At 36.8% G+C, this 27,927-nt stretch overlaps 1 protein-coding gene across 4 annotated transcripts in view; it reads right to left on the bottom strand.

Moving 5' to 3' along the window:
• Nucleotides 1–27,927, bottom strand: part of GRM8 (glutamate metabotropic receptor 8) — a 360,424-nt gene that overhangs the window by 94,733 nt on the left and 237,764 nt on the right. Inside the window, exon 8 of one of the 4 annotated variants that reach the window (XM_054826924.1) lies at nucleotides 14,155–14,224. The exons of the other annotated variants lie outside the window; for them this stretch is intronic. Within the exon in view, the coding sequence (XP_054682899.1) occupies nucleotides 14,208–14,224 (17 nt within the window). The 3' untranslated portion in view covers nucleotides 14,155–14,207. Of the gene's footprint in view, nucleotides 1–14,154; nucleotides 14,225–27,927 lie in introns of those variants that run through there. 4 annotated transcript variants of the gene reach the window in all.

Here is a 27,927-nt window from a genome sequence, read left to right as displayed (position 1 = left end):
AAGCCCCCTTTAAGTCCTCAATAAGGTCTCCCCAGAGCCTTCTCTTTTCGAGGCTGAACATCCTAGTTAGATAGGCTTCGAAATTCAAAATGGTAGTTTGTTAAACTTTACTGCATATTTCCTGTTTGCAAAGGGATTCTGCAGGCATAGCAGTACAAAGACATCCTTTTGGTTATTGAGTACAAAGACTTCCTGTGGACTTTATCTGTAGGTGTAATAAGGGACACGCTGACATTCCTTAGACTGTGCTTTCCAGGGCTTACCAAATAAGCTAATGATTTTTTCTTGTAACATCAATAGCTGGGAAAAGAACAAACACGTTTGCCTGGAGCTTTGAAAGACAAAGAGCTTTATATTGGGACTAGGATGCACTTCAGTTTCAGTGCAGAGAAGAGGAAAATGAATCCATATAGATACATACAAGGAAATAACTGAGACTTATGTGCAGTCTATAGCATGCTGATTAACAGCCCTGTTCATTGATCTGCACATATTTTGACAGAAAAAAGATTGCTCTAGATCATAGCTGAACTGAATGCATTGAAAACACAAGGACTAGACAAAATATCAAAAAATTTACTATAAAATCATGGAATCAGAGAATCATTTAGGTTGGAAAAGACCTTTGAGATCATCAAGTCCAACCATAAATCTAACACTGCAAACCATGTCCCTAAGTACCACATATACACATCTTTTAAATACCTCCAGGGATGGTGACTCAATCTGTTCCAATGCTTTATAACCCTATGATACAACACATACAGTAGATTTTTGAATAGTAGTAATTTCTCAATCATTATCATAACGGATAAATGAAACCCATAAAGCCATTATCTTCTATCAGAAGTTTGTCTGAATACAGAAATTGTGATGAATCTGTTTCTAATAAGGAATTTTTGCTCATTTGGCAGTGTCGACTATCACAGAATAGCAAGCCATGACTGTTGTACACCAACTCCAGTCTGTGGACAGTCTCAAGTTCGTGAAACAGGAATGTCAAATACAGCTATTTTTTGCCATCTAGCAGTCCATATTGAATCTGCCATCAGAAGAACCTTATCTAGGCAAAAAGATTGTTCCTTTTGTTACCGGCATTTGTTCTCTAGAAACCGTGCAATGACTGCAATTTAAAAATGAAAGCCATGATTTTTTGTGAGCATTTTTTTGTATGCTTTCGAGGGAAGGTGAAGAAAAAAATGTCTGCTAGAGATTGAATAACAACAAGTCAATAAACACTGTCTGTTAGACCATAAAATTTGAAGTAATTTTAAAAGGAAGGACAAGTAGAAGGGTAGAAAATTTCACTAAGCTTTTAGGGAAATACTAATTCCTGGGAAAAAAAGGATTAAATCCCAAATATTTCAAGTTATACTGGACATCTCAATAATTTTTTGTAGTCATTTTGGATTCACATTGACTTTAATCCCTCATAAACCAATTATCTCAATTCTTAAAGGGAAATTTGCAGAGAAGAGAACAGAGTGACCTAACATCTTTTTCCATCTTTAATGCCTCCTGTACCGGTATTTATGTTGTAAATGACAAATCATGAAGCCAAAGCCAAAAGTCTTTGAGTGAGAGGGAAGGGAGAAGACAAGACTGTAGAATATTGCTAAGAAAACTATTCTGGTAGGCTTTTAAAGTCTTTCATTATTTTATTTTCTCTCTCATGTTAAATTTTAGCCTGACATCTGGATGTTTACACATCTATAGTATCAAAATTCTTACTTCAGTGTAATTAATTCATTACTTTTTTTTGCAATTAATTTTGAAAACAGGAAAGTTGTTGTTTCATCACCACATTAAAGTATGCATAAATTATAATTTTTAACAAGAAATTTTAAGTACTAAGTTATTTATAATGGAAAATTGAGAACAGTTATTCAAACATTTTCTCTTTTGTACATAAGATTAGCTAAAACTGTTTAAAGTTTAGCTAATATATCAAAACAGTTCTCCTACATATTGAACAGATAGAAGATGCAGTTGTTCATGAAGAAATCTTGCTCAATATCAGGCAGTTCAGGATAATGAGTGTCATGATTTTATTTTTATTTATAAACCCTGAAACTCATGACATTTTTAAAGTAAGGAATTTCTTTAAGTCCCAAGTTTCTCATCTGTATCCACAATGCATATTCATCATATGAATCATTTTATTAACCTAAAAGGCTTTCAATAATCTTGAAGTCAACACAACCTAATTTTCTTTCTATTTATCATGACTATATTTTAGAAACAGTCAACTATCTTGGCCATAAATACATTTTACATTTATAATAAAGTGTAATCTGCTGTACAGAACTGTTGCTGACATAATTCAAAGTACACATCAGATACTAACCTGACAAATCACTAACATACAAAATGTTAACCAATAAATTCATGTTAAGCCTTCCTCCTGTTAGGCCCCCAAAAGGAATATCCATTGTTTGGGGATTTTCTTACTGATGCTTACCCTCTACTTTCTTTTCTGTTCTGTGCTGGTTTTGGCTGGGGTAGAGTTAATTTTCTTCACAGTAGCTAGTATGAGGCTGTGTTTTGGATTTGTGCTGAAAACAGTGCTGATAACCCAGGGATGGTTTCGTTACTGCTGAGCAGTGCGTACACAGAGCCAAGGCCTTTTCTTCCTCTCACACCACCCCACCAGCGAGGAGGCTGGGGGTGCACAAGGAGTTGGGAGGGGACACAGTGGGACAGCTGACCCCAACCGACCACAGGGATATTCCATACCATATGACGTCATGCTCAGCATATAAAGCTGGGGGAAAAATAAGGAAGAGGGGACACACTTTCGGAGTGATGGTGTTTGTCTTCCCAAGTAACCGTTACGCATGATGTAGCCCTGCTTTCCTGGGGATGGCTGAGCACCTGCCTGCCCATGGGAACTGGTGAATTAATTTCTTGGTTTGCTTTGCTTGTGTGCATGGTTTTTTCTTTACCTATTAAACTGTCTTTATGTCAACCCATGAGTTTTCTCTCTGTTACACTTCTGATTCTCTCCCCCATCCCACTGTGAATGGAGTGAGCGAGTGGCTGTGTGGTGCCTAGCTGCTGGCTGGGCTTAAACCGTGACATGTTCACATGGTACATAGTATAATTTCAAAAGTACAAGACATTTAACTGTGGTGATGTAAAATATTATTGAAAATTATTTTTTCCACAGAAAATACCTATAAATCAGGCAGAGAGAAAATAGCAGGAGAGACACTACTATAAACTTTCCCTTGTTATTGCTGAACATGTGTATCTGTACATCTCAGTCATATCATGATGAGGTAGTTTGATTTCATTTTATGTATTATATTAAAACAGATGGCCCACAAGTTTTACCATGAAAACTGGTAAGTTTTTAACATAACTAGATTTCTACCCAAGGAAGTCAGGTAATTGCCCACTTCCCACATTTCTGTCATCTCTCTGGCCATGCTGCAGGTACAGAAGCTATACCTCACATTTCAGGCTGAATATTTCAGAATCTGAAATATCATTTTCAGGAAGGATTCAGGTGACAAAATGTAAGCCCACTGAAAGGAGAGACTGGGTTTGCCTGACTCATTTCAAACACTAAAGACTCCTTAAACTACACTCTCTGGTGTCTCAAGGCAAGATGCAGGAAGATAGTTAATTGTGCTCACATTTTTGCTACATGGAAGTCACTTCCAAGCTCAAACTTTGATTTGCCTTTGTTTGCCTTAAAAAAACAAATGGGATTGAAGAACAAATGAGTAAAATGGTCATGTATTTATCTTATACACAGCAAATGTCCTGTGGACTTATGTCAACTGCCGATGAATGGAAATGAGCAAATGGATGGCCAAGCCTTTCTTAATCTGCTCATAATTGAGTTAATCTAGTTAAGTTACTTCACTTTTAATTTATAACAATGGCAGCATATTTTGCTAGCTGGGGTGCATCTATTGAAATGATCTACAGGGCTTGAGATGTAATGTCACAGGATGCACTCCATTCTTCTCTTTTAGCTAAAGATATCCTGCTGAAAACATGTCTAAAAATAAAAGCAATTAAATCCTACCAATTTAAAATATCATTGTCTCCCACTGGAGCAACTTTCTGCTGAAAGTATAAGCCACTGGGGAACATTTTGTAAGCATGTGAAACAAAAATTCCTTAAGAAATGCATAACACAGAACACAGTAAGAGTACCAAGTACCAAAAGAAAGGTGATGTTCTGCCTGACAAATACCAGAGTATTTGATCATGTGAGTTCTGCCTCAAATCTATAGTTATGGATTGCAGCTTTTCCCTTAGGTAGAAGCCTGATCTTGGTTAAGGAATTCAAGTGGTGGGGAAAGGCACCAGTTCTCCCAGCCTTGTCCAACCAAGCACAGCAAGGTGCACCTGCTATCCCATTGAGCAGGCAAGTCCTTCACAGTCCACCCATCCTGTCTCCAGGTGTCTTATCTACCAGTTTCTGGCAAACTCTGCTGATGTCTCCTGAAGATCAGCTCCTCTCCACATTTGCTTACCTGTGGAGACATTTTCTTTTTCTGTTCTTTCAGCCTTGACAGCTTGGAGAAGTGGAAACATGTGAACCTCATGAAGGCCAAGTGCAAGGTCCTGCACCTAGGTCAGGAAAATCCCCAATATCAGTTCATACAGGGGAATAAATGGATGAGAACAGATCTGTAGAGAAGGACTTGGGAATACTTGGATAGAAAATTGCATACAAGCCAGCAATGTGCACTTGCAGCCCAGAAAGCCAACCATGGAGGTGATTCGCCCCCTCTACTCCACTCTCTTGAGATCCCACCTGGAGTACTGCATCCAGTTCTGGGGTCCCCAGTAGAAGAAAGACATGGACCTGTTGGAACATGTCCAGAGGAAGGCCACAAAAATCATCAGAGGGCTGGAGCACCTCACCTAAAAGACAGGCTGAGAGAGTTGGGGTTGTTCAGCCTGGAGAAGAGAAGGCTCCAAGCAGACCTTATTGTGACCTTTCAGTCTATAAAGGGGGCTTATAAGAGAGACAGAGAGAGACTTTTTACCAAGGCCCATGGTCACAGGACAAGGGGTAATGGTTGTAAACTGAAAGAGGGTAGGTTTCGATTGACTATAAGGAAGAAATCTTTTACAATGAGAGTGGTGAGACACTGGAACAGGTTGCCCAGAGAAGTTCTGGAAGTGTTCAAGGTCAGGTTGGATGGAGCTTTGAGCCACCTGAGTGGACGCTGTCCCTGTACATGGCAGGGGGGTTGGGCAAGATGATCTTTAAAGGTGCCTTCCAACCTACACCATTCTATGCTTCTATGATTCCCTGCAGGAGATCACATTTTCAGCTTCGATCTGATTGCTTCCCAAGTTAAGTAGTTTCTTGCCATTAGGGACACAGAAGCAACCTCATAGTCTGAAAATATTACAGTATTTCTAGGTTTAGTTTGTCTAGCTTCAGCTTTCATACCATGCCATGCTTGTAAAATCAAAATAAAATTAAGTTCTCCTTTATTGGAGTATATTCCTCCATAAGACAAGAAAGAAATCAAAAGAACTCTTAACCTTTCATTGGATAAAGATTCTCAAGTTTCTCATTGCAAAAAAAAAATACTTGCTAAAGTCTTGTAACACTTTTTTTAGTCTCTTTGCAATATGCAAGCACCGTTTTAAAATAATGAATACTGGAAAGGGATAATGACTTTCACTGATAATACCACAAATGCCAAAGACAGTGATTTTAATTACACTTTCCATTCTGCTGTTTATAGACTCAGAATCACATTTGTTTCTTTAGCAAAATTCTCCCCATACACTGAGGTTCAACTGATTATTTACCCTGAGTCCTAAATTATTTTCTCAGTCCCCACTCATTAGGACACAATTCAATGTCCATTAAGTGCATGACTTTTTGTTTAAAAAAAAAAAAAAAAAAAAAAAGTAGGATCCAGAATATAAGTTCATGCACTGAAACATCAATGAATTTAGTGTCATTTGCTAATTTTTTGTATTTTTTTCTTAAGCCTACAAAAGATGATAAATCATTAAGCAATGTTAGTAGCAAAGTAAAATTACTTATTAATTAATGTCCTGGTAAAATGAGAAAAATGGAGCTTTTTATACCAAAAGATGTAGAAGCATACTGCAAAAATATTGATAGAGTCATTCATTTGCTTGCTTGAGAAGTACTATTAACAATACCAACACACAGTGTAATGATTCCACTGATGCATAATATAACAGCAAAAACTGAAAGGGAGCAAATATAGATATGCCGGTTCAATGCCCAAAGTGACTGCTTAGATACTTTTGCTTCTGCTAGAGCATAACCAATAATTGCCTCAAACATCATTAGATTTGCCCTCATTTTTTTATTTTCCTGTGAAATACAAACTAACTTCGCTTTAAATGCTTTATCTGTACTTGCAATAGGGAAGTGTCACTATAATAAAACATTTTGTTTAACCAGATAATATAATGTTTGTATCGTTCAAAGTCACATTTTAGATCATTAAATATATAGTGTACCTTATAGCCATATTATTAGGCTATTAGTATATCATGACAAGTTCAGAAGTCAGCTCATTAAAAAGTTTTGTAGGTTCCCAAGCCTACGGCAAGTTTAATTAAAGTCAGTGAAGAATATTAAATTGAAAGAAAATTAAAGTAGTAGGAAACGTAAAATATAATTTACTGATTCATTTGAAAGTTGTCCAGAAAAAGTGAAATGGATCAGTCATTAATGATCATTGATTAAAAGGGTCACATACGTTACAGCCTAGGTCAGAAATAGCAAAGGAAACCCCACTTTGAAGAAACCTGCCTCACATATGTGTCTACTCAGCTCTAGAAGAGGCATTTTTAATTGTATAGTATGTATGTGATGAATTAGCTAAGAGAGCATGGACTCAGTCAGCATGGGTAGGATTCATCACATTTCACTTAGCTATTTTAAATTATTAGATAATAAGTGGAAAGAGATAGCGTGATTCATCTTATTCTAAAGTTGGTTTTTAATACAAGTGGGTGAATCACCTCCCTGAAGAGTCTTACATTTTTTATAAGGAGCCTATATTACTAAATTAAACTAAATACCTGGTTTTGCACACTTAAGGTTAGGTGAAACAAAACTGACACCTTAAATGTTTAGGGTATGTAATGAAAAACAATTAAAAAAAGATCTTTAGATCTACATCATGGGTATTTTTTTTCTAGACAAAACAAAACCAACTGAAAATTATGAAAATTCATCATAAAGTACTTTTGAAATAAACAGCTAATTTGAATTATTAAAAGTCATTTTCTTTTCTGCAGATGACAAAAAGATCTTCCATTCAGGAACATAAGGTTCAAACACATTATGATATCTTCTGATTTCTTGTTAGAGGATTTAATTTCAAGATGCATTTTGAATTGAGCAAATGTACTGATCTTCCTTATCAGTTAGAGACTTTCCTTCATCATCTATAGCAATAGCTATCACAATGTGAAAAATTCAGGTCTTGGTAATCATTAATGGAAAATCCCAATGTCATGGTTCCTACCCATTTTTCTTTTTCAGTTTAGTGAATTCTCATCTGATATTTACTTTGCCTCTGAAAACCAAAGCTATTTTTCAAGGTAAGAAGGGACATTTGGGGCCTAAGAACATATTCTTGTATCAAAAGGCAAACTTTCTGGATGACAAAGCTAATAGTGACTAAAAACACTTGGTGCTGCATTTTTCAGTGTGCATATGCAAAAGTTGCAGATGCTAAAAGGAACAGGAACAGGCTATTCAAATGAATGTAGCTCTGCATGTCCAGACTTCCTCATGCTATTTCATTTTGTATGGGAAATATACTATCTGGGCAATGCAGCTCTGCCAGCACGTGGCCAGCCAGTTGTTATTGCCAATATAATCGACAGCTGAAGTTATAGCCAACAGCAGCTGCTTCACTCAACTTTCCTACTTTTGTTTCAGCCAACTGGACCAGTGGTCACAGGTGCATTTTGCAATGCCCGTGTATTTCTACTGTACACATCCGTAGATTAAAATCAGGTGTCGCTTTGAGATTATATGTGCAAGTTCTATTTTAGCCCATCATTAATTAAAATGCCAAGTTGCACTTCACTTTTTTTTTTTTTTTAATATTGTTTCTTACTGTGTTAAGAATTATAGCTTTCCTGGATAAAAAGCAGTAATAAATATGAGTGAGTCAGACACACTGAACATGCAAGTCAGGACTGGGATACTGCTCTAATAGAGTCTCATTTTATCTGCTTTCTCCAGATGTACTGAAAATGTCTTCCCCTAAGAAGGCAGTAACTTAAACATTTGTAATAACTTATTAAGAAGGCACAGCATTCTAATTCTGTTAGGATCCAAGCAAAGGTTTCTTCCCAGGCTGCTTTTAAGCAAGCTTACATCACGGTGTTCCAGGAGTGCATGTTTTCTGATCTGTTTTAACAGCAAACCTCAGAGCTGCCAGTCAGCAGACTGCCAGGATACTTTTCCTTGTTGCGTGTCTAAGAAAAAAGATCTGGGTGATATTCTCACAAAATTTCAGAACTTTAAAAAATAATCTAAAGGTAAGAGTTTCAAGGCTAGTTAATGGGAATCAGAAATGAAAGACAATGATTTTCTACAGCTTTGAAATCACAAGCTCGTGAACGATCATGTTTTATATATATGTATAATAAATTATTATAAATATATGTGTTTATAAAATATGGTGGGTGGGTGTGTACAAACACAAAGAAATTGGTCTGAAACATAGGCTAAGCACAAGTGAGTAAGGCAAGTATGTTTCATTAATTGATATAAGAGATATTACACCAGTCAGGCACTACTGACATTGATTTAGCAGGAAAGTCTGATTGCCAAATAATTTTATGAGATTTTTCCACATTGCAAGTCATCTTTATAAAAAAGGGCTATGAAATTAATCACTTTATTGAACTCTGATTGTAGGAGTATACCTACATAATTAGGTCTTAAATTATTACAGCATCCTAGATGAACACGTATTCTATAGCAACAATTTAGCAGACCTGGAAAAAAACAAGCAGAACATAATAATATATATTTCTTAAACAGGATCAGGTACCGAGTTTAATTGTATAATAAATGCAAGTATTTAAAGCAAGCAATGAAATAATGTCAACAGAACTATAGGCTGTTGCTCCCTTTGTTTTCCCGGAGGCTTATCTCACTGTTTTTCTGCATCATCTGAATCTGTAAATGCATGTGAGGACCCTGGCTAAAGCAGGAGACCAAGAGCATCGGCACAGCAGTCTCTCAGGATGGAATTCCATTAGCTCTGACATGAGCTTCCCAGAAGGGAGCCAGTGCAGCTTCAAGAAAGAGCAATGCTGTGGATTTGGTACCTCCTCGATCAATCTATCAGAATTTATATTTACTTCTGTTGATCTTTTTTCCCCTGGGATTTTTTTTTTTTATTTAATTTTGTAAGGCTAGTGGCACATAACAGAACTGTTTTCATATTTATACTTCAAGTCTCAACTGAATTGTTAAAGTATAATGTAACCTGAATCCAGCAAAGAAGGAGTGCTAGAGTTTTACCTTCTGACCCCACTTAACTAGATATATCTATAACAAGGTTAAATTTCTATCTTACATAAAAATCTCAGTGCATTTCAATGACGTGTTGCACTGAGTTATATAAGAAGATAAATCTAGACCTCCCAAAGTTAAGTTAAAAATTTATTACAGTTGTCAGTTCTTGGTCCTTCCTTAAACTTTCTTCCCCCTTTTGCTCATTCTGATTAGTACTTTTATATTTAAGCATCTCTCATAGTTTCTCTGCTTAGGGTAATAGGAATTTTCCATGCCAAAGCAAATTTTCAAGGCTCTGTCTTAAGTTTGCCTCTAACATGCTTCTCCTCACTGGTAGTGATAATAGTTTTGACATCCAAATGACAGTAATGCCACAGTGGGCTTGTGGAACAAGGTCAAAGAGTTAAAAATTCCATAATAGGATATTGCCACAGTTTTCAGGGGAAGTAACTTAAATGTGTTTATCAAAAAAACGTGAGCTAATCCTGGCCAGAGTAATACCTGGGGTTTAGTTCATCTGATTTGACTAGTAAAATGCTGTGAAGACAGGCTGAGAGAAAAGAGAGGGTTGGTTTATAAACATGTTGTGACATTGGTAATTAAAAAATTAACTGCTTGGCTGTGGAGTTGCCAGATTTTTAAACACATTTTCCCTGCTCAGTAGTAGAAGAATTGACTGAACAACCTCTTGAGGATTTGCCTTGCTCTATTTTCTGACATCAGTATTTGAACATGATAAAGGAAAAAGTCATTCATAGTAGCATAGACATTATCCAGAAGTTTACCATTTCAATTTTATTTCACATTTAGATCATATGGGCAAATAAGCACTGCTTAGATATACTATCCACATACTGCTTTGTTTTCATAACACTCAAAATTTCAGTCCTCTGTGTTCGATACTGCCTTGGATAGCAGAAGATGAATGAGGCAAGGCAGAATGGCAACCCATAAACTGTATCGCAATTGCCAGTGTAAATACCATCTCTATTAACACTACATTGTTTAAAATTTCCCAGGATGTCTTATTTTCAGCATTTAGGAAAGCAGAGTAGCCCAAAGTACTCATTAGTTTATTACTGGGAGATAAAATTCAGATAATGAGATCATTACCTTAGAAGTGAGGAAGAAAACACAACTACAAGTATTGATCCTGATTTTACTGTTGTTTAAGGCATTATCCGGGCGGGGAAGCAGCTTTCAGAAAACAGGAGGACTCTGTTAGGAGTCAGGAGGAAACAGGAGAACTGAAATAAGAGGACTCTGTCCTCTTATTGCCATAGTTTGAAACTCACTGTGATGCCCAGAGAAGTCTATCAAACCTCACATTTTCAAAGGAAGTTTCATAACTTTGAAAGAACTATCGTTTGCAAGTAATTTTCCGTGTCGTCACTGAGACTACAAAATAGTGAAAGAAATTAATCACATGGCAACTACTTTTTCCAAAGGACTTCCAGAATTTAAACCACTAAATCCCTTGAGTTTGTTTCCAAAATATGATCTTAGGTCATTAAAATGGTTATCACTATGAGTAAAAAAATGTGTCTATCAAAACTGTCGTTAATTTGCATATCAGACACCACAGCCAATTTACAGTGATTGCATAACAATTCAGACAGTTCTGTATCCAAGCTGCTCATTACTATGAAAAAAAATATTTATCCACTTCTTTTGTGAGCTTTGCTAACATCACATAGATGAGGAAAGTAAATTAATTATCACCTTCCTCCATAGAAGCGTGTATCTTGGAGACCTCGGCAGTCTTTAATAAAATGTAACCACATAAACAGTATATAAATAGATCAGGCAGAAAACTAGTAAATGAGGTCTGATTATACACTGCGCAGGCATCATTCTCACTGAAATCACAGGCAGAAATAGGACAAGGTCAGGCCTTACAAGCCTGCAACAAGCAAAACCACTGACAATATGTTGGTATAACCATATTGATTTCAATAACTATATTTTTGATTTATGCTGGTGTCAGCTCAGCAGCAAGTCTACACGCGTTTTCGTGTCCGCCTCAGTTTAAACAAAGCCCACTGACGGAGTCGTCAGCACCAGCAGCTATTTCACACCTCTGCTGCGGACTGCTCACTGCAAGAGCGACCTCACTAAGCCACCAGCAAGACTTTGTACTAACGTACTATCATACCAACATATGTTAGTAAAAAGTGGGTGTAACTTTTCAACAAGCAGCTGCTGAGATAAAAGACAGTCTCATGCCTGAGAAAAATTCAACTAAAATGTGCAATGGCTGAGTTTTCTTCAGGGATTTCTAATTTGGAGGATTTAAACCTCGGTCCCAGATGGTGAATCATTCATAAAACTATCTTCGCTGACATCCTTCACATCAGTTTATCATAATATCCCTTTCTTCATTGCTTCTGATATCTATGCAATCAATGGCTATTACAGCTTTCAGTTTGGTTTTTAAAATACTCAGTAATTACTCTGGTGACATCCCCTTTCCTATCTGTGACACTGGGCTTTTACTTTCTGTGTGGTGAATTAATGACATTAATTAGCTCTGTGCCATGACAACACACATTTTCTGCCCAAGGGATTCCTCAAACAAGAAGGAGAATAAATGCACTGCATTTAATGTCTCTTGAAGACAAATGGTCAGATGTAATACATGTGGCATCCTGAAGATCTAGATCCCACTCCTGACTTGAATAATATCGCTTCAAGTTTAGACTCATGTGATCGGAATTAGGCCAGTTATATGGTTTTCAGCCCCAGGGCAAAACTTGTGTGAAATGAACATATTTAGTTTGGAAAAGGATCAGTTAAATGAATAATAAAATCTTCATTTCTTCACTACTGAATCTAGTAATCCTCATAATCCACGACGATTATGGGGAAAAATCTCTTGATTTCCCACTTTGGAAGTGCAGTTACTCATGTGTTGCTAAATGCCTCTAAAACCAAAGATTTCTCAAAAAACAGCCTCTTTGTTCAAGAACACAGATCTTGTGGGATGCACATACGCAAACATAAAGTGTTTACAAGCACCTGCGAATTTGCGTGTGTGTCGTTCCCCGTAAGCAACACACGTCAATTCTCAAGTGTGAATTCTTCAAATGCAAAAAGCAGATACGCACTTCTCAGTGAAAACAGGCAGTTTGAGAGAAACATAGTGAAGAGACACCCCATGAAAATCAAGCCCAAAACACAACACAAGAAATAATTTTATAAATTACTACCAAAGATGGATTTCTGTTTGATCTACAAATACCAGTTGCAGCCTGAGAAGCAACGTTTTGCTTCCAAGTACCAATATCATTGCACAAATGGAGATTTCTAGTATGCAAATAGTGCACAAATGCACAACCCTATGTGAATGGATGAGAATTTGGATCTAACAGAAGAAACTATAAATATGTTATGAGAAGTACAGAATTATGATAGCATAACATCAGTCACACATAAGCGTTCAAATGTTAATGGAGTGCTTGGGCAATCCACATACCTCATACAAAAGCAGGGAGGCTGCTTTCTAAGTAGGGGCAAAATAATGGATTCCCCCCCATGCCAAGATTATTTTACACATTTCCTGTCATGTTGAATTTCTGAATTGAAGACAATGATGTTACCCATTTTATATTTATATCATTGTCATTCTTTTTTGCAGGGTGACACAAATTATAAGAGGCATCTCAACAAGATACAGCAGGCCAGAAAACTGTACCAGGGGCTTCGCATGAACTCAGTGTCAGCTCCCCATCACAAAATATATTTTCTGCTTTCCTTCAAATTTTTTATCCAAGAAGAACTACATTATTGTTTCTGTTCCCCAAACACAATTAAGTGTAGCACATCTTTAGTAATTAATATTTCATTTGAACCTGACTTTCTGTAAGACTCAGAAAGTAAACAACTGCATTCTGCATTTACTAACTTAGATGGGGTGGGGTGTGCGAGGGGAAGATCTACCACACCAATGTGACCGTTAGCACTGTTCAAACAGCACACGTAGAGATTTAATCACCTTCAAAATCATACCAGGCTTTCTAATATAACATTAATGCAGTGCCACAGTACTTTCAGGAGTAAAAAGGGTTGTTAGAGAGTACATTCTTCTATCAAATACTGTGTAGATGGCTAATTAAATTAAGGTTGTTCTGATGCTGCACTGACCTGAACATAGTCTTTACTATAGCATTGAGGATTAACGTCTCTGACAATAGGTCTGGCCAAAACAAGAGAAATTTTTTGAAAGTATTTTAGATTCCAGCATTATATTAATCACAAAATGGAAACAATTTTAAGAAGTTGTGGATTTTTTAGAAAAAGCAAGACAGACAGCCTAAACGTTAGGGGACCACAATACATCACCAGTTCAAGTCCTTTCCCTGAACCAAGGTCTCATCCATTACAGTCAAAGAGTTACTGTTTATCTGTTCATCATGTTTTTTCCCCACCCCACTTCCTTATTTCTACCCATCTCCATTCCCTGGGAAGTGTTCACATGAAGGTTTGATGATCATAGAATCATAGAATCTTTAAGGTAGTCCAGGTAGATAACATCCACAGCTTTTCCTTCATCCACTAGGTGGGTCACCAGGTCATAGAAGGAGATCAGGTTGGTCAGGCAGGACCTGCCTTTCATGAACCCATGCCGGCTGGGCCTGATCCCCTGGTTGTCTTGCACATGCTTGGTGAGTGCATCAAGTGATGAAAGTGATGATCAAAACAGCTGCATTTCTGCAAGAGTATATGTTTCCAGAAATTAGCTTTTTGAACTTGAAAATGGTTTTGTCAATGTTCTCTCAAACTCCCTTACACATCCCATTTGAGAACCATAACTACCCCAAAAAATCCTGGGGAAATGGAACTTATATTTTCATAGTAAGGTTAGGCAAGGGCTGCTATTGCATCCCTAAAAACTGAAAGGTCTAAAAAGGAAGAAAAACCCTGTTATAAGACAGGAGCCTTAGGGTTCTTATTCATATCTGTCTTTTTGAGACTCTGTATTGAACCAGTCACATCTAATTAATGACTTATTTTTAAAAGATGTAAGCTACAATGATAGCTTAATACCCTAACAACTTTGGTTTCTATAAACCCACCACATCTCATTATTCTCAGGATAATAGTAAAGCTGGCATAGACTGGAAGTTTTTAGGTTGCTTATTCTTCAAATAAAACACTACCCAGGAGCTAAAGAAGAGAGATCAGCAGAACTGTTGTGGTCTCAATACAGCCCTATTTATGTGGTGCATAATTAGTGTATTAGGGTTTATGAATATATTTCTTTTCCTCTCAAAAGGTTCAGCTGAATCAGATAGCTCTTAAACCATTCAAAAGACAGACTTGTTTGACTAGCCAAAAAGAAACAAACAAGAGACAATATTGTTTTGGTGAAGAAGCATAAGGCAGACCAGAAAATTTATTGAGAAGTAGTTTTCATAGAAATGGAAGAACATTTATTGGTGTATTGTCTTTTAAAAAGAGGTCTGATGCTTACTCAATGTTGAGGGCGCTCTTTTTCTATGCTTATATTTACAAGAGCCTGCCATTTAGTATGAATCAGTTAGGAAAAAATCTTCAGTCCATGGCTGGCAAGGGTGCATTAGAACTAGGAACCTCCTGCACTGAAGTCTCAGCAATGCTCAAACACATATTGATGCTAATCCCACGTCACCTCCAGCAGGCTGGCAGTAGTCTCCATATTAGTATGCAAAGCCATTTGTTATTGGGAAAATAGGGTTATATTTCCTCTTGAAAGTATGGATGTGTTCACTCGTGTTTATTTGTTAGCTTTAGCAGAAAGTGAATTTGGTTTTTATCGCTGTTCTTTAAACCTTTAGGGAGATTAAGCCCTGGCATACATACTGACCAAATGTTCCTAATCTCCCCAAAACCATTTTTTTTTCAGACCACTTTCATATGTGGTATGTAGAAAGGAATAAAATAAAATTTAAACCATTAACAGTGAAGGATTTGGGTTTATTACTGTAACACATGCAAGAATCCAGCAAGCCTATATCTCACATCTGTGATTTTGGTAATGAGTAAAGGTATATGCAAAAACTTGCATTTTAATTTTTACTTGAGACAGAAGCCTTAAAAATCTCATCCATGTATATTTTCAGCAAACTAGCATTTTTAGGAGTACAAATGCAGTAAATCCTTTGAAAATGCACAGCATAAAAAAGGCAGTTAAAAAAATTATTAATGCTGATAGCAGCCCAACAGTAAAAGTGTACCTGTTCTAAAGTGCTTCCTACAGAAATCCAATATGTTACTTTATTTTAATAAGTTCTGCCAAAAAGTCTGAAAATATACAAGCAAACTCTCTTAAAACGTCCACCTAAGAATAATTTGCTGCTCCAAAAACTATCTGAAGCAATTTTCAGCCCCGCAATTAAACCAGGTTTCATTTTCTTTTTGGTTTCTTTTTAATCCTCCCTTTGCAGAGATAGAGGGTTTATAACTTGTAGAGAAAACTGCCCCAATGAAAATGAGATACAGAAATACAGAGTATTTAAAGACAAACTATTGCAAATTGCAACGGTGCTGAATTGTAGTTGCTAGTGCATCAGTAATATCAGGGTGGCAGCTTAGCAAACATTTCACATGGACGGTTTCACAAAGAACTCAGTCATAATAATTCGCATTGCAAACTCCCCAAAAGCTCAGATGTTATATGGTTACAGGAAATGCTAGTCAAACACAATCTAGATAGATAAAAATGCCACTATGAACAGAATCATTTATCTCTCTTCAGTTATCAGGAATTTTGCTAAAATGATGGATTAATGTCATTTCACTTCCCCCTCACACGCACTCTCCTCTTTCTCACACACATACATGCACATTTAGAGTTTGGTCTTCTGTATTAAAATTCCCATGACAGAAGAGTTCTGAATATGCAATGTAAAGTGGTTCTGACAAGGGTATGGGGTTTAATGATTTTAATCTCACCAACTGATTATAACAGTGAATATAATACTCTTTTTTTCCCCCCCCCCATTTAATTTTCCTTTTCCAACCACTGAAACACAAAAAGTATGAGAAGTTACCAACATAAGACTTAAAATAGTGAAGAGCAAGGACATTTAGAATAAAATGAGATTTAGAATAAATAGATGTTATTTATATAGAGTTTAGGGTTTATAAACTAGACAGCATTGTAATGGAATGCATTCATAACATCATTTAGCATTATGTCATTAAACATCACATTTGAAAAGGAGTTACATTCCACAGCAAGGAAAGCAAATGGTGGTTGAAATTCTATTTTGCATTTCTACTAACTTCCAATTGAAAGATTGTAGTGAGCATGGTTTTAAGAGTTACTTGAAGAGAGCTGACACTGTAGAGACATAGTAAGACAGCTCTGGAAAGATGTCGATCATTTCACCCATTTGCTAACTCACTGTACTTTCAAAAAGACTGTTATCAACCTTGCCTTTTTTTCTGTTTCAATTACTGATGAATACATTTAGTATTTTCAGTTTGTTCTCTTAATACTATCAAGAGATTAAATTTGAGACCACTTCCTCCATAAAATACTAGAGTTTATTCAAGAAATATTCACTTTTTCGTTAGATGCCATAAAAAGAAAAAAAAAAAAAAAAGAGTCCATAGGGACCAGCTGGTTATTACTGGGCCGGTGATTGTTCTGTGTAATCCACTTATCAGCTCTAAATATGAATACTCTGGAAGTTCTCTGTAGTGAAGATGAAAAGCAAATCAGCACTGAAATTTTCTGGAAAGACCTGAGAACAAAAGTTTTCTTCACAGAACCTTTTTAAAACTGTTGGCAACAAATAGCAATTTGATGTCAGCTTTATGAGAACAGCAGTGGTTTCTCCTTTTTAAAAACCACACCCTAAATGTCACTCTTAATATTGTAAGTTTTGAGCATTTCTGGTTTGGCCCTCTTACTGCATCTTCTGTGATTCTTAAACTTCTCCTAAAGATTACATTGTTCCAAAACAATTCCAAGATTTTCCAAATAATTTATCATATATAGTAATGTGCTAGATGATAGAATAATGCATTAGTTCATACCTCCAAGATTTATCCATATTTCTAAAAGCCAGAATTCAGCGAATTACAAATAAAAAGGGAGTTTTACTGTATTCATGTATTTTAAACAATGTCTGCTCTCACAGATTTTAATGATCTTAAAAAATTTTAATGAATGAAACTTTTCCTTATTAAGAGACAATGTTCTTAATAAAGACTGAGGGAAGACAAAATTCAAAGAAAGTAGAATTAGATAAACATGGTTCTTGTCTTAAAGTAGGAGAAGGAGGGAAAAGTCACAAAGTTCAATGCCAATTAGCTCAATTTCAGTTCCTAAAAAGTGGTGGAACAAATAATCAAACACTGTCTGAACATTTACAAGTTAAGAAAGATACAAAGATGAGTAACAGTGACAGTGGATTCATCAAGAACAAGTCATGTCAAAATAACCTAATTTCCCCCCCCGCCCATGATAGCATAATAGGCCTTTTGGATAGAGGAAAAGCAATCATATTGTCATCTACCTTCACTTTAGAAAGCCTTCTGATGCTCTTTCACATGTCATTTTGATAAGCAAACTAGGGAAACACTGCCTGGATGGAATTACTACCAAGTGTCATTATTAACAGTTCACTGTCAGGCTGGACAAGAGTTTGCAGTATTGTTCCATAGGGCTTTCAGTGTATTCATTATTTTCTTTAACGGTTTAGATGATAGAGAAATCAAAAGTATGGTTATCACATCTGGAAGATGGCACCATGCTGAGAGAGCCGCTAATACATTGGATCAAAATGATTTTGACAAATTGAGGAAGTCTGAAGAAAATTCAGTACAAATAAGGGCAAGATCTGCATTTCATGGTAGAAAAATTAACCACATCATTGCAAAATGGGAATAACTGGTAGAGCGCAATAGTATCCAATTAGTACCAGTGGCTCTAACTGTCACAAGCTGAACATGACAATATTTTATGCAAAAATGGTGTTTTGAGTTGTATAAAGAGATTATTGTAAAACAGTCTTCCATCTCATTCAACACCAGCAAGGCTTTAGCTGGAATATCATATCCAATTTTGAGAACAGCATTTTAGGAAGGGTATGGAACAGCAAGAGAAGTTTCAGAGGAGAGATTAAGAAAACTAAACCTGCAGTAAGTGGTTAAAGGAACCAGGTCTGTTCAGTCCAGAGAAGAAAAGAGTGAGGGACGATATGAAAATATGAAAAATGTAAAAAGGTAGAAATAATAAGAAAGCAAAAAGTTCTTATTCTTGTCCACTGTGGATATGAATTTAAAATAAGCTGAAAATTTGAGATAATTATTCCAAGACATGGAATGACAACTTTCATTTGCAGGAATGAGGACTTAAGTCAAACCTAAGGAAAAACTCTCTCGCAGAAGGCAGTGAAGCAATGGATTGCCTGCAAGGGCTGTGAAATCTCTCTAGGAGATTTTTTTCAAGAACAGACTGGACAAGCATCTGTCAGCAGTGACAACAGTGCAGTTAATCTTTACTTCGGCAGTAGGATAGAACCCATAACTCTTCAAAATCACTTCCAAATTTATTTTATACTATTTTTATGATGCTACACTGATTGCTAATTATGTGTCGCTACACAAGTAGAAGCTTATGGACTAAGTGACAGTGTACAATATATAGTAACATATTTTTAAGAACTTTCTGCAAACCTAAAACGTATGCTTGACTTTTGGTGAAACTTGACCAGAGCATTTACTGAAGGGCTGAAGCTATGAAAATCATTAAATAAGTGCCTGAATTTTAAATATAGATGTGAGGAGTAACAATGTGAAACTAAAACCACATATAACAGGTTTCTACTAAAGAATAAAACTGATGGGCAGTTAAAAATGTCTTTATTCCTTAGACTTACATTCACACATTACAACTTAATGTACTGTAATACCGATTCCATTAAAAACAGTCAAACAAACAAAAGAAAACCACAAACAAAAACAAAACCCCAAACCAACCAACAAAATGAACCAACAAAACAAACAAAAAAACCCAAACTCAGCACCAACAAACCAAACTCTTTTTTTTCCAGTTTTAAATATTCAGAGATTCACAATATTATGTATCTGGAATGGAAAAACAAATGTTCCACTTGTCACATCACAACCTGCAGAAACCTGTCTGACAAGTTTTAAAAGTGATTCTGAATCAGATATCAGTCATAACCACAGTGCTAACTCCAACACCTCTATGTCTGAGGTGAGCCCTGGGGAAATATGTAAGTCTGCACAAGTAGTGATTTAGTTTTGCATTAGAACTTAAGGCTAAAAAGCATACATCTGAGAGCAATAGGAATTTTGAATTAAGTTATGACCCTTTTTTTTTCCCCCTCATCTTTCTTTTTTTAATGGGTTTTGAGTGACTTTTCCATTAACATTGTTATTAAGTATTTATATAACCACAGCAAATATTGAGCATAACGGAGAAGATACCAGTTTGATGTTCTCCCTTCCAACAACAGAGCCTATGTCATTCTCTTTCAGAAGACGAACTCTTCAAGCCTGCAGATAATGGTGACTGACAAAATGTCCAAGAACTTCTGAAACTGTCACATCTTCACTGCACTGCTAGTGCCGGGTTTGCAGTTGGTAAGGAGCCATAAAGTAGGCTGCTCAAAGCAGCAGCAGTGATTTACAGCTGCCGTTATTCTCCTCCCCTCTTTCACTGGGGTCTCTACTCATGTCCCATCCTTTCAATGGTTCTGACTATGGAAACCTCATTGTCCTTACCAGCAAATGAGTACAATTCTGTTTAACGAGCAGCACCTGTCATTTCAGAACCTCATTTCTTCAAACAAGTTAATAAAAGGGCATATCTTTAACTCTGAATAAAGTCCTACAGTTGTAAATATGGAACAGATAGCAACTTTAAAAAAAAAAAAAAGGTCACTTTATGTGTTTGTCAACTGAAACTGTATAATGATCTCTAGCACTTATATCTCATCTCTATTGTTTATACATACATCTTTTGTTACTTAAAGAAAAGATATTCAGATGATTACTTCCAGGAAGCTTCTCATATTGTCAAAATTATTTCTATTTGTTTGCAAGAGTAGTTATTATTACGCTTAAAATGCATATTTATTACATTTCTGTCAGCTGAGTACTACTTGCAATTCCATTAAGGTGATTGCTAACAAAGCAGTTAGGCACATGCATAACTTTACCTGGACTGTGTCACTAAATTCAGCAAGTTAGCTGCAATTTTATGCCTTAAGGAGATTTTTAAGTGCTTGCCTAAATGAAAGGTTGTAACCCTGATTTTTAAATCTGACTTAATATTATTTGATATTCCATAAAAAAAGCTTGAAATTCATTTTTCTTCAAGACCACTAAAAGATTTACCAGGTGAAATAAATCATCATGATGACATTGGAACACTCAAGGACTGCACAACAATAATACCGTATACTGGCATCGCTGTGTCTCAACATTTCATCAAGAACATATCACAGGTAAAGGTCTGAATATGTTTGTATATACTACCTGATTGTTCCTGTAGAATAAGACCTCTAGCCTTGTCAATAAAGGTACTACTGATCATGAAGAAGAATGAGCTATTTTGGTTCCATGTAAATAAAAGTTCATTTAAAAATGTCCTGCAATTTCTTGAGGTAATAATTACCAGATCATCTTCATATGCATGCAAAACTCTAATAAATATTCCTGCAACACAGAAAAACCTTAAACCAGACACAAATAGGAATGTAGATTTTTTTCTTTTCTTTCATCTATTCTAAGAGTAAAAAAAAAGTCAAAGGAACAGGAATGTCAGGGCAGAACAGAGCTAACAGAGGCAGGCAGCAGACACAGCAGCTTGCTCAGTGTTTTTTGGGTTCTCCTTGTAGATCTTCTGTGAACTTCTTCTGGGATGGCCAGGGACTCCTGGGAACTCCAAGAGGAACCACAGGGTGCCTGCTGTGCTGAGAAAGGCAGCTGTGGGGGGCTGTGGCTTCCAGCAGCTTCTAACAAGGCTGATCCTGATCAAAGGGTGCTTTGAGCTTTGAGTTGACTCTGAGCAGGGAGAGTCAAGCACCCGTTCAGCAGGTGCTGGGAGGGTGCATATAAGGCTAGCCCAGAGTACAGGTTCTAGAGAAGTGTTTTCTGCAGAAGGTGCACAAAAGCCAGCTAGAAACTATGCTGCTGAAGGAAGCGTTCATGTGCTCAGCAGTGGTGGTGGTGTGTTACAGTCTGTCCTCAGTACACACGTGAGCAACTACCCCAGCACGTCAGAGGCTCAGATCAAGCTCCCAAGGGAGGAGACATCTCTGCAGGCCTCTTAGTGAGGCTGGGGATGGGGGATGATGGGCTTCCTGCCCACAGGAGGTGTGTGCTGGTGAGCATGCACATCCCCAAGTAGAGGAGCTGTATCGAAGGAGGGGAAGGAAGAGTCTGTGCTTCAGTCTGGATTCAGAAATGGAGGCTCCCAGGATGTTGAAGCCTGAGACTTGACTTAACAATGGCAGAAGAGAAAAACTCCTTCTGTGATCAGCAACTATAGAACAAGCTCAGTGTGCTGGTAGCTGAATCCGAGCAGGAGGCTGAGGAAATGATCCTTCCCCTCTTCTGAGCACTGGTGAGACCACAGCTGGAGCACTGTTTCCAGTTCTGGGCTCCCCGCTAAAAGAGAGACATGGACATACTGGAGTGAGTCCAACAAAGGGCCACAAAGATGATTAAGGGCTTGGAGCATCTGTAATACAAGAAGAAGCTGAGAGAGCTGGGACTTTTCAGCTTGGAGAAGGGAAGGCTTGAGAGGGTGATCTTATGAATGTGTAAAATATCTTATGGGGGGGTAAAGAAGATGGACCCAGACTCTTCTCGGGCATGTCCAGTGACAGCATAAGAGGGTAATGGGCACATATCAACCCACAGAAAATTCTGTTTAAACATAAGAAAAAACTTTTTTAGTGTGCAAGCAGCCAAACAGTGGAATAGGTTGCCCTGAGAGGTTGTGGATTCTCCATCCCTGGAGATATTCAACACTCAACTGGATGCAGATCTGAGCAACCTGCTGCTGTAGCTTAGTCTACTCTGAGCAGAGGGGGTTGGGCTAGACATCTTCAGAGGGCCAGCCTCAACCGTTCTGTGATTTTGTGAGCAGTAACTCTGTTTCTGAAGGTCTACTGATCGCAGATTTTCAGAAAGTTGCAAATGATCAATGAAAATGACATGAATATTTGCAGCCATTTGGCTGCACCACCAAGCCAGGACAGGTGTAAAACAGCCAGAGAGCGTCATTGTTGCTGCCTCATTTCCCACTGTTAAACACCAAATGAGGACTATCTGAAAAATCAACCTAATATGTTTCATGAGCCTCATCTCTAAATTCAAAGGGATATTATAATTCTATGCATGTATTGTCTGTATGAATCTATGGAATACAGCCTACACAATCCTGAATGAGAAAGGAAGATGACCCATGAAACGTCCACATTATTAATTTTTGTCAGCCCAGTGGAAAGGCTTCAGGAGTGCAGCCCTCAACAGCTTTGTGTTGGAGGAGCTAACAAAGGCTCAGGCATTTAAGAAATTATACCTGTAGTTAAGGCACTAGTATGATATGTATGATTCTTATGCTTATTCTGGCATGCAAATGCTTTCTCTTTAGAAGTAAGACAGAATACTAAACTAAATAGCTGAAGATATGTGTACATAGAAACAAATCTTTTCATCTCTGTGTAAAAATGTAGCTTTAGATTATAATTAGGAACTAATTGGTAATTTTCTTCTAATTTTTAAAGCTTACGAAAGGTAGATATTACTACAGCCAAATGAAGTTTACAATGTTGCTTGCAATTTTGGCTGAAGCAACAAAAAAAGAAGCAGACAATACAACAAATATAACGGATCCAATGAAATAATAAAAAAAAAAAAAAATGCATATCACATGGGGAGAGTGAAAATCTTTGTTACAGTTCCACAGATCTTGTCTGTTATAGATAATTCTTGATAACGGACAGAACATTCCCAGAAATTAATATGACTAATTTAATTAAAAATAGACAATTTTTTTTAAAATGCTACTTTTTAGAAGACCTGCTTCCAGGAATGACAGTGGATAGGTCAATGCAGAAAATTGCATACAAAATGGTATAACCTTAGGATATACACAATGGAATGGGCTGTAAAACTCTTCTGTTACAGTCGTTTTTCTCATTCCTGTGAACTGCTCTTTTAGGATCCATTTAGCAATTAATTGCAGTCCTCACTAGATGATAATGCTGCAACAGAAATCTACAGAATAAATTGTGCCAGTGCAAAAGAGGCAGTGATTGGCAGGCCTTTCTTAATTACGGCATTATTTTAGCACTTGTCTTAATCTGCAATTCATTAACATGTCTCCAGATATCACTAGTTAAATCCCGTTTGCCAACAGGCAGAGTCAGCTCTGAAATTAGTGCTTCAGAAAACCTTGTTTACTGCCTTCTGTCCTCTGAAAAAAAATCTGCTGAGGTCAGGTTTCCTGACATATTGTTTGACTGGATTCCCAACACAATTCTGTGATATTCTCAAGGGGCAACTCTGGACATACAAAAGCTAGAATCACTTATGTACAAGTAAATCTCTTATTTCTTCAAACAGATTCTTAATTCCTCTTTTTATACTTTATTGATGTAGTGTTTCATGCTGCATTTTCACAATCAATAGTTATTCTACCCATATAGAAATCTCTGTAGATGATACAAACAGAAATGCAAATGAGAATAAAAGTTACATAAATTTTTCAGAAACAGATCACGCCAATGATCCTGGTGTCTGTCTTTGACAGATAAGTTATTCACTTCACAAGGAAAGCATGACAGATATAATCTCTCCAGATTTTATAATTTTATTCCATGGGAAATGGCTGATTAAAATTGAGAAGATGGGGAACAGAAGCTGGACTGTTAAGTGGATAAGAAACTGATCAAAAAGGAGATCAAACAGGTTGTGCTGAAAGTGTCTGGGTATTGGTGGGTTCCCTGTGCAGTTTTTCACAATCTATTTTGGAAATTTTTAGTGTTTTTACCAGGGAGTCTGTCCCCAAATAGCAAAAAATACCCTTTGGGGGGATAGAATATGCTAATGAAATGTGTCAATAGGGTGATGATGGGATGCATCAGTCATATGGAATGAGAGCAAACATCACATGGCAGAATCTGGGTAATCTTAGGGACTGAGGGAATAAAAAATATGATATGTGTATACTGATGCATTTACAGGCTAATAACAGGAACTTTGCTGTACAGGAACATGTACAGAATACATGTGTTTCCAGGTACAAGAGAAGAGAAAGGGTGTAACAGTTCAGATAAATCTCACACTAGATTCCTGTCTTTCTCTTCAGGCTCTTTCTTTAGGCACATTAAGGATGTATTATCTACCTTCATAATGTTGTACAATCATTTTTATTTCATATTTTGATCTCTAATATAATTACACTAGGATTCTCTATATTATCCAAACTTTTACCCAATCTTATTTTGTAGACCTTTCTTATTATAATCTCAGAGCAGTAAATCTTGCAAGGATTTGATATAGATCTTCTCAGATCTCTAAACAGGCCATCATATGAAGTCATGAAAGACAACCTGTTAGTAAACTTTGAAATTCATCTCTTCTAAATCTAGCTTTAGGTTTAGTTCTTCTAAATCTCAGTCTATGTTTTCATTCTTATTTATTTTTTACTCACATATTAAATGATTTTTCACACATTTCTTAGAATACACTGCATTTTTTCATGGAAATGCTTGGTCATTTTGCACTGGATGGACAGATGCCATAATGATGGATTAGGTGAATGCTACAGAACAATGAACTATGTAAGTCTTTTCCTCATCTCATTTCTATAGCCACGATTGACAAAATTCCTCCCTATCTTAGCAGAGTGCTGACAAATGACAACTGAAAAATACCATTATCTCATTGGGCTCCCCAAAGTCTCCAGAATTAAATAGAATACCCTTCCACAACATCTAATTCTTTTTCCTAGGTAACTTCTCCAGTTTACTTGAGTTCCAAATAACAACCAACCTTGTTAGTACTGTTGCTTGCTCCCATGCACATTCTTTTTTTGTTTAATGTTCAGCTCCCCAGCCCTGTCAACCCCTGTCACTTACTGTCAGAATTATTTGTCTAACTGTTGGACAGATATACAATATGTTATATTCTGCATTTACATGTTTCTATCCACCAATTTTTTCCTACTGGTTTCAGTAGGCTCTTTGAGACCAATTTTATTTTTATTTTTCCTGAGCTTCTTCCTTATTGGTGTTTCCTCCCCCTTTCCTTTCTCATTGTCAGCTTTACAATCCATGGCTTCCCCCTCCCTGCCCCACTGCCATTTTTAAAGGTGCTTTCATATTGGTGTTTTTAAAAACCTGTTTGACAAGATACATCTTAACTATCTTTTTCAATGTTAATATTTTTATCTGTAAGGAGATTTTATCATTTGGATGTGTCTTAATTAGTCTATACAATCTCTCTGTATAAGAGGGAGAACTCCATAGGGATTACTTCTCCTTTCACTGCTTTTAAAGGAGACACAAAATAGTAGTCTAATTTTATTATTAAATAATTTATGGTTATTGTTACTGGTAATTAAATTAACATCTCTCTGCAAAATAGTGTTATCATATGGCTTTTGCACCTACTTTTTTTCCTGCCACCACTTCTTTCATTTGGTAGGAAACTTTCAGTTGATTTACAATAATAACTCACCAATTTATTCCTAGCTTCCCTCCTCAAGCTCATTTTTTCCCCCAAAAAAACAGAGTAGTACTGGAGTCATCTCACCTGTCTTTGGAAATAGACATCTAAAGCTGATATAGTTTTATAGATTCGCTCTGCTGTCAGTGGCATCATCTCTACAGCACAATTCATCTGGCTTATTTTAGACAAGTAAGTGATGAGGTAAACCGTGCCCCACTAAGTGACTTTCTCTCCATTCACTGTAAAAGCAGTGTAATCAACCAGTTCATGTGTAGACATCTGCACTTACATTTCTAATGTTAAATAAATTTAATTACATTCCTACACTGTTTGGCTTTATGAATGGCTAAAGTCTTTGTGTCCCTGTATTATTCCACGTTTATATTTGTCCCCTCTTTCACTTTATCTAGTTGCATGACACACACAGAATATGGTGAACCAAACAGATCATAGTAGTGTTGCTACTATCTGTTACAATGCTAGGAAAAACTACATCTTTTATCACCTACATCATCATGTGTCTATATTGTTTGCTGTTATTTCTCATGGGGGAAAAAAAAAGCAAAAAAAAAAGCAATACCATTATAAATAGCCTTTGTCTCTAATCTATCTGCTGTTCAATATTTGTAGCATGTCAATCTCCTGAAGTTATAAGCCCTTCTGTTTTTCTGTGACTAACCTTATTACTTTCCATTTCCTGGCAACAAATCATACGGTTCAGGCACCGGCTCGTGACCCTGTTCTATAGGAGTCATGTTCATTTGTTCTCACCCTCAGTGCTTTGTCCGCAGTTTTCTATTATTGTCAGCTTTCATTATCGTTCCACATTTCCCTACTCAGAACCCCTCTTTTTATATATCTGTCTTGCAATTCATATCAAGGTCTGTGCTCATTCCTGTTAAATACTCGATTAGAAATCATTAGCAAGTCAGGACCATGACGATGAAAGATTCACGTTTTCAGAAATATTCTTCCATTGATCTGGATGTTATTGATTCTGGCAGAGGGACCTCTGAGGGAGGACAAAGAAGCAATTGTAGCAGTAGCAAGAGAGAAAAACTAAGAATATGTATAGTAATCTTTACAACGTGTTGGAGTAACAGATGCACATACCAGAAAATAAAGGTAAAAGTTTATAACAATAGATCTGTATTAATTTTTCATACATGAACTTCAGTAAAAGATCTACATGCAATCTCTGAAAACACTGAACCCCAGCAGAATTATTCCCTTTCTTGACCACATCCCATTTAACCACAATACATCTATATTTACAAGGTCTGTCTTATCACAGAGTCCAAAGACTTCACAATCTGAAAATCACTCATATGGAACAGGAAGACCTTTTTATAGGAAAAGGACCAATAGGAAGGACAAGATTTCAACCGCTTATTTTGGTGACCAAGACCTGAGTTGAATTTTGTAATCTAAGAACTGTCCAAGTGGCACTGATTTGCACCTCTAAGTTTCTGAAGGACCAGGAGTTTCTGAAGGACTCCCATTTTCAGAAGCTTCTTAGTCCAACCAGGCACACAGCTTCTTCCTCACCCCCCTTGCAGCTCAGACCCAAGAGGGAGAGGCACTCCTCTTTTTTGCCTATGTCTCTGATCCGAGTCGTATTCTCTGGACAGAATTCAAGAGAAATGCAGCTACAAACTCACAGGGGGTCCTGGCTGCTGAGGGAGGCAACTCTCAGCTCTGCTGAC

This window comes from Grus americana, chromosome 1 (genome assembly GCF_028858705.1).
Source record: "Grus americana isolate bGruAme1 chromosome 1, bGruAme1.mat, whole genome shotgun sequence".
Taxonomy (NCBI): domain Eukaryota; kingdom Metazoa; phylum Chordata; class Aves; order Gruiformes; family Gruidae; genus Grus; species Grus americana.
This window is presented reverse-complemented; position numbering and strand designations above follow the sequence as displayed.